General features: G+C 30.3%; 1 protein-coding gene across 1 annotated transcript; it reads left to right on the top strand.

Moving 5' to 3' along the window:
- Positions 1–6084: 6084 nt before the first annotated feature.
- Positions 6085–7194, top strand: LOC136781533 (uncharacterized). Its single transcript, XM_066740421.1, has 4 exons — positions 6085–6270; positions 6347–6560; positions 6635–6796; positions 6878–7194. The coding sequence occupies exons 1-4, from the start codon at positions 6085–6087 to the stop codon at positions 7192–7194; spliced, it is 879 nt and encodes a 292-aa protein (XP_066596518.1).
- The last annotated feature ends 461 nt before the right edge of the window (positions 7195–7655 follow it).

The raw sequence follows: 7655 nt of genomic DNA, 5'->3' as shown, positions 1-7655 counted from the left end.
AAATCAAATACTGGTAAGTAACTGAGATGCTTCATGTTGCTTCAAATATTTATTTTCTTTGAAGATTAAGATTGTTAAATGATGAATTTGATTTCAGGCTTACTCATAGTGTTATCTTTTAGTATTTTACAGTCACTGTGGAAGTGTCTTATAGCAAATGGTAATACTTGTGCTTTGACATAAATACATTTGGTACAATAGAGTTAAAAATCTTAGGAAGAAGGTTCGATCACATACTGACTATTGGAGTTGAATCAACAACTGGGCTTTTCACTCCTGTATTCTGGTACTTGAAACAGGCAAATATGAAAGCATGGAAAGATTGGCAAAGTAAGAATAAGCCAATATTCAGAAAATCGTTATCAATTGCTCAGCCATAATTTAAGGATGAGACTCATTGGATGAAATTCTGAAAAATTGAGTTAATAACTATTAATTGTTTTCCTCTGTTACCTATGCTAGTATTCTAGGCCAAAGGCAGTATACTGGTCATTGGTATGGATGAAAAAATGCAATGTTTATTCTCAATTGAAAGTCAGTCCAAAAATTAATGGTTTCTACTCCATTTTGTAGCACCAGAAGTCCGACCAGTTTCAACAGTGTATAGAAATTAGCGAAACGAACATCTGAGGACTCTGGCACAGAAAATGTTATGAGGATAGAACATACAGTGAATAAATTTGGGAAAATGAAAGCAGTATATCTAAAATAGAGGCTTCCATTGCATTAATTTGTGTATTTTCGAGTTTATATTGATGAAAAGAAAATACAAATGGCACTATTTTGCTTGAAAAAGAGCCCTGATTCATAGTTGATATTGGGAGTAACAGTTAAGAAAAAGAGATGAATTTCTAAGCAAATCCTTAAAAGTGAAGGGCTTGTAGATGATTTTGGGTATACAATTTTGGAATTAAAAATCACATACTTGATGGAAATTATAACAAAATCATGTAGATCTGTAAATATGAAAAGAATTCATGATTGCAATATTTAACATGTGATGGGGCATACGGTGAATAAATTTAGGAAGCTGAAAACTATATATCTAAAGAAGAGAGGCATCCATTGCAGGAGTTGGTGTATTTCCTAGTGTATATTAATGAAAGGAAAATATAAATGGCATTAATGTGATGGAGAAAGTGCCATAATGCAAAGTTGATATTGAGAGTGACAGCTAAGAAAAAGGTGGAAAAATGAGTCAATTCATAAGAAAATCCTTGAGAGGGAAAAACTTGCAGGTGATTTTGGGCATACAACTTTGGAATTAGAAATCACATAGTTGATGAAAATTATAATAAAATCATGTAGATGTGTAAATATAAAAGTAATTCAGGATTTCAATATTTCACATGTAATAGAGCATACGATGTGTAACTTCAGGAAACTGAAAGCAGTATACCTAAAAATCATAGGCTTCCATTACATTAACTGGTACATATTTTACAGTTTATATTAATGAAAAGAATATATAAATGTCACTAGTTTATCAGGGAAAGAGCCATAATGCAAAGGTGATAGTGAGAGCAACAACTAAGAAAAAGGTGGATTTAAAGGTAAATTTAGAAATAAATTTTTGAAAGCGAGAGGCTTTAAGGTGATTTTGGTTATAAGATGTTGAAAATATAATCCAAACAGTCATTGAATCCTATGTTAAATGCATCTAAAAGTGTAATTATGATAAGAACTCATCATTGTAGTATTTTGTATTTTACTTATTAGATTAATAAATTAATATCTCGAATTGAAGCGTTACATTATGGAACGATCACAACATTGGAAAATGTTTTGTAAGATTGAATTAGTTAAAACAATTTTTTAGTTTTAATTCCTATATTCTTACAAAACGTTATAAGATCCCACAAAAAACAAGCTTCGCTTGTAAAAAATGGACGGCAAGTACATAAGTCGTATCTAGCATGATTAATATATAATAATATAAAATATTTTAATTAAAAAAAAAAAAGTGAAATCCAAATGTTAGGCAAGTATAAATTTTTACCATGGCGAAAATTGAAATTTGGAAAAAAGTAAATAGCAATACAAGAATTACTTGCCGGGCCCGTAATATCCATGTGTAAGTCGTTATCTTGCTATATAAGCGTTGCTTCTCGTAAGTTATAAATGTGGCTATTTAATACGACTGCACACAACGGGCCCGGCAAGTAATTTTTGTATTGCTATTTACTTTTTTCCAAATTTCAATTTTCGCCATGGTAAAAATTTATACTTGCCTAACATTTGGATTTCACTTTTTTTTTTTTAATTAAAATATTTTATATTATTATATATTAATCATGCTAGATACGACTTATGTACTTGCCGTCCATTTTTTACAAGCGAAGCTTGTTTTTTGTGGGATATTACATGCAATAAACACAAAGGGGATAAATTCTAATATTTTACAGTGATATGATATCAATGTTAAATGTACTTACATGATTTTATTTTTCGCTGTTTTGACACCCGTCACTGTCACAAGTTATAATACGAGTGAGCAACGATTATATTGTCTCTTCGTATCTTCTACAAATAAATATACAGGGTGTCCTATTGTTTCTCTGACTTTAGAGTTAAGAAATCATACATGTTTGGAGTATATGATTTCTTAAGAAATAAGCTTTTCTCCTGTTTATTTTTGTTGTGAGTAATTAGCTGTCTACCGTGTATATAAAGTGTAAACAGTATTACTTCAAAATAAAGGAATACAGCAGGCCAGCATTTAATAAAATTACTGGTATAGATAATTCAGCACCCCACGTAATTTTGTTACCTAAAATAATGTTGATTACTAGTAAACATGAAAAAGTATAATATTTTAAAATATGTACGCAAAATCAGAAAATATAATAGCGGATGTCCACTCAGAATCAGTCTATCGATTGAAGATTTGTAGATAAGCGTGGATAATGAAATAATGAATAATGACATTCTTAATTCAGAGCAAATTTGAAGCATCCAAAAATTCTATAAGATTTGAAAAATGTTTCTTCATTATTTCTAAGTACACTCAATCCTCAAAAGTGTGCGTAATATATTTAATTCCTGTAAAAAGACGAACGGTCGAGTAACTAGGGCGCGGGACTGTTGAACCTGTGGTCGCAGGTTCGAATCCTTGCGGAAAAGTTAATATTTTTTTTTAAATAATTACTTGCTTATAATGTAACAGTCTTGAAATTAACTACTTTCCATAAAAGTCGTATCGCTGCCTTTATTTGTAAACAATAATAAATGTATAAAGGAACTTACAGCCGCTGTCTCTTGGGCAGTTGCCTTACGTTTTAAATTGGTAGCATCTTATCAATTTTGAAAGTTTGTGTTGAGAAGTGAAAAGTTCTGTTTTGCATCTGTGAAAAATGTCATCAAGTCCGGTGCCGAAAAGGATGAAAATGTCTTCTAGTCCGGAAAACAAGAAGACAGATGTAAAACGAAGTTCCAATATCAGTGGTATGACAGTAATCCGTTTTGGAGGAAATGGGTACAACCGGTCCCTGAAAATGAAAGTAAGTTTCATTGTTTAATTTGCAAAAAATCCTTAGATTGCGGTCATTCGGAAATCGGGAAACACGAAAACTCCAGTATTCATAAAAGAAACGCAGAAAATTTTGAATGCCGCAACCTCCCGGGCACCTCTACTACCTTTTCAGACGTTGAAAAGGAAGTAAATATTGATTTTAATGATCGCGTAAAGGCGGCTGAAATTAGATTAGCTACTTTTTTCGTAGAACATAATATCCCGTATGTATCGACTTCCGCGATGATAGATATTTTTAAAACTATAGGCAAGGATCCGCACGTCCTTCAAGCCATAAAATTAGGACGTCACAAATTATCGAAAATTGTGAATAACGTCGTTTGTCGCGAAGAAACGAAGAGTCTCACAGAAACGCTACAAAATACAAAGTTTTCTGTATTCGTTGATGAGACATCGGATATAACGAATGAAAAATGGTTCTCCATAATGGTACGGTACATAGAACCAATAACATTACAGATACAAGCGCGCCTCTTGCAACTAATTAATCTTGATGCAAGAGATTGTTCAGCGGAAAAATTATTTACCGCATTTAATAACGAATTGATTAAGAAACAAATTCCGTTAGTTCAAGTAATAGCGATGAGCTGCGACAATGCATCGGTTATGATCGGAAAAAATACATCGTTTCGTACAAAAATGTTAGAAAAAAATCCGAGAATAATAACAATTCCGTGTATATGCCACGTATCAGCACTTGCTGCATCTGCAGCATGTAAAACGCTTCCTTCGTTTCCCGAGGATTTCGTGAAAAATATAGTAAATTTTATAAACGGTAGCCCTAAAAGAACGGCAATTTTCCGGGAATTTGAAAGATGTTTCATGGATAAGACAATCAATCTTTTGGAACACGCCGAAACTCGGTGGCTCACTCGCCACAAGTGTATTGATCGCGTAATAGAAAATTGGGACGTGTTAAATAATTTTCTGTTGGAACTGTCGTCTGAAAACAATAGACAGGCTACCGAATTGCACAAATGTATGCAAAACGCGGACACTAAAGCGTATTTATATTTTCTGCGTTTCGTTTTAAATAAATTCAATGCTTTTAATGCAGAGTTTCAATCTCGCGATACAAAAATCCATTTATTACAGCCGAAATCGGTAGAACTTCTAATTTTCATATTAAGCCAATTCTTGAAACCTGCATTATTAAAATGTCTCATTGATGAAGACAATTTCCGTACAATAACTTTTTCGCGTGAACAAAATATTATGGAAATAGAAAAAATAAATATTGGTATCGATTGTAAGGATTATTTGCAAGAGAAATTGGACGAAGGTACTTTAAGTATACTGCAAGCTGATCACAACAAACAAAATTGTTTGAAATTGTTAATGAGAGCTACAGATGAAATCCGTAACCGTTTTCCTATCGATGCTCCATTTTTCAAATACCTAACAATTCTTGATTACAAATGCTCTCTTTTCGATTCGGATCGTGATTCATCAGCCGCCATATTATTAAAAATTAATAATTTATTCAGGCCCGCACCATTAAACAGAACTTAGCTCGAATTTGTGCTTAGCTCCTGCTTAAGACTGTTCTTAACTTAAGTTCATGAATTCAGCTTAAGACCGGACTGAAGCTTCCATTTTAAGATCGTACTTCGTAAACTTCGGTTTAAGGCTTAATTAAGATGGAGTCTTTTGTCTTTCCGGCTTTGAGGTTTTCTTTTACGTCGCACATATTATTATCACATTGATGAATAATAGCAAGTATGATATAATCTCATTAGATACTATATGTTAAAAATTAATTATTTAAATAACAGCTCTATTAAAAAAGGTATGTATATTTCAAATTAATAAATCAAGTTTTGAAAGGTTACTTTATACATATAATAAAATTTGTTCCAAATATATGATTAGTTTTGTGTTTATTGAATTCTACTTTGTGCTTTAGAATGATTGATTTCAATATTTGTTGCCCTAATCATGTTTTTAATTGCCTTGTAGGTAAAGACATTTATAGCATATGAAAACTGGCATCATTACTTTCTTTCACATTTGTATGAAAACATATAATTACACATTTAAAAGCTAGCCTACGATAGAAAAGTATATAAAGTATGTAATCATTTCTTATTCATAAGATATAAACTTTCAGAGAAATAATAATACCGTGTATTAATTGCTTATATTAATCTCTATAGCTTAGGATGTAATAATCCTACTCTACGCTTTAATATCATTCGATTCAATATTTGTTGTTTTGACTATACTGATATTGACTTGGAATCAGATCTCCTCATTAAAGATTGATATCCTTTGGAAAAAATGTTTATATATTTTAAACATTGCGGTCTTGTGTAATTATTAGATTTTATACTAATGCAGATGTAAGTATGCTTTATCGATGATGTAATATATATTTCTCTTTCTCAAATACATTTGGATGTCTTATCAGAAAATATATTCATGTTTCTGTAATTCTTTTTCTCTCATAATTCATTGTTAAAAACAAATTAAATTTTTTTTTAGCCAAACATAATATTGGGCTCTTATTCTTAATAAGGATTTTATTTGGTATTAATTATATATTATCAATAATGACTAGTAATAAGCGGTCTCCTTCTTATTCAGAACTAGAAAAGACTGTTTTTTTAGATTTAATTAGTAAATATAAACACGTTTTGGAGTGTAAAGCATCGAATGCTATTACATTGAAAGAAAAATCATTTGCTTGGAATACGTTAAGTCAGGAGTATAATAGTAACTTTTTAATTACTAAGAAGGTTTTATATTTATTTAATTATACAAAATTTGAATTTTATGTATCCAAAGGAGTTATATATTTTCTGTTTTTTGCAGAGAGATGTTAACCAGTTAAAGAAATATTGGTCAAACTTAAAACAGCAGACCAAAAAGACTCTTACGGCTGAACGTCAATCGAGATATTTAACTGGAGGAGGTCCGGAACTGCCACTAAAAGATATTGATTCCAATGTATTGAATATAACTCCATCATTAATGAAAACTGCACCCGTTTTATTTTCAAGCAATTTCTCTGTTACTGAACTTGAAGGTATATTTAAAATATTTTAATAATTAATATACTGTCCAATATATAATATTCATTTAAATATATTTAAATTTTAGATCGTGAAAGAAACACTTCAAATGCCATAAGACAAAATGATGTCGTTAGTATAATTGATATGGCAAATTTTAACAACTCTCCTAACTCCAGTTTCTCCAAAGATACTTCTATTATGCCAATAGACGAACTAGAGGAAACACTCTCTGAAAATGAAGATTTCAGTAATGCAATCTTATATAATATAATAAATTTAGATATAAAATAAATTTAACAAAATTAAAAGTTATTCCATTGCTTTACAGATTTACAAGATATTGATGCAAACACGAGTTTTAAGGAAAATATTAAAACACAAATAACAATGAATAAAGGGCAAAGCAATAAGAGACGAAAGCTTCATTCTAATATTTCATTGAACCAAAGGCAAATAGAATATGCTACACTTAAAATTAAATATGAAGAAGAAATATGGAAACTAAAAATAAAAACTGCAAAAATGGAATTTGCTTTAAATGAAGAAATATTGCAACTTCAAGCTAAGGAAATACAGGAGAGAGTGAAATTAGCAGGATATCGTGCGAAAAAAGAAATGTTAGTATCAAAAACTACAGCATTTTAGCTTTTAATTAATATATAAATTTTAATATATGCGTAACACACGTATTGTACCATTTTAAATATATACAATAAAATTAAACGAGTATAGAGCCGTTAATTAATGTTCTTAAATTTTTCATTACAGGGGAGATGACTATAAATAACAATTGAAATTTTAATTAAATGAGCTATTTAGTGTATGGAAAGTATTTATGCAAAGAGAGTTTAGTTCATTGTTAACATTGCGTATTTACGATTTCGGAAAATGTTAATATATATAACTGTTTTGCAGATGATACTAAATTCACTTTATATTGTTTGAGAAGCTTTAAAAAATGTTATTAATTATTCCAGTGTTTTTGAACTATAGGAATGATAAATAAAAAATGATGTTTGCTTCGTAATGACATATGCAAAAATCATAATCGCCTAGAAGTTTTTGTTATGTTAAAAGTGACATTTTATTTTATATGCTTAATTTCG

Source organism: Prorops nasuta, unplaced genomic scaffold (genome assembly GCF_024137725.1).
Source record: "Prorops nasuta isolate Cenicafe-Biocafe unplaced genomic scaffold, Cenicafe_Pnas_1.2 PNAS00023, whole genome shotgun sequence".
NCBI classification, from domain to species: domain Eukaryota; kingdom Metazoa; phylum Arthropoda; class Insecta; order Hymenoptera; family Bethylidae; genus Prorops; species Prorops nasuta.
Note: the sequence above shows the minus strand (reverse complement) of the source record. Positions and strands in the feature narration are given on the sequence as shown.

Coding starts and splice junctions, on each gene's coding strand:
- LOC136781533 (XM_066740421.1), top strand. CDS start 6,085: ATGACTAGTAATAAGCGGTCTCCTTCTTATTCAGAACTAGAAAAGACT. Junction 6,271..6,346: donor ACTTTTTAATTACTAAGAAG/GTTTTATATTTA, acceptor TGTTTTTTGCAG/AGAGATGTTAACCAGTTAAA. Junction 6,797..6,877: donor CTCTGAAAATGAAGATTTCA/GTAATGCAATCT, acceptor ATTGCTTTACAG/ATTTACAAGATATTGATGCA.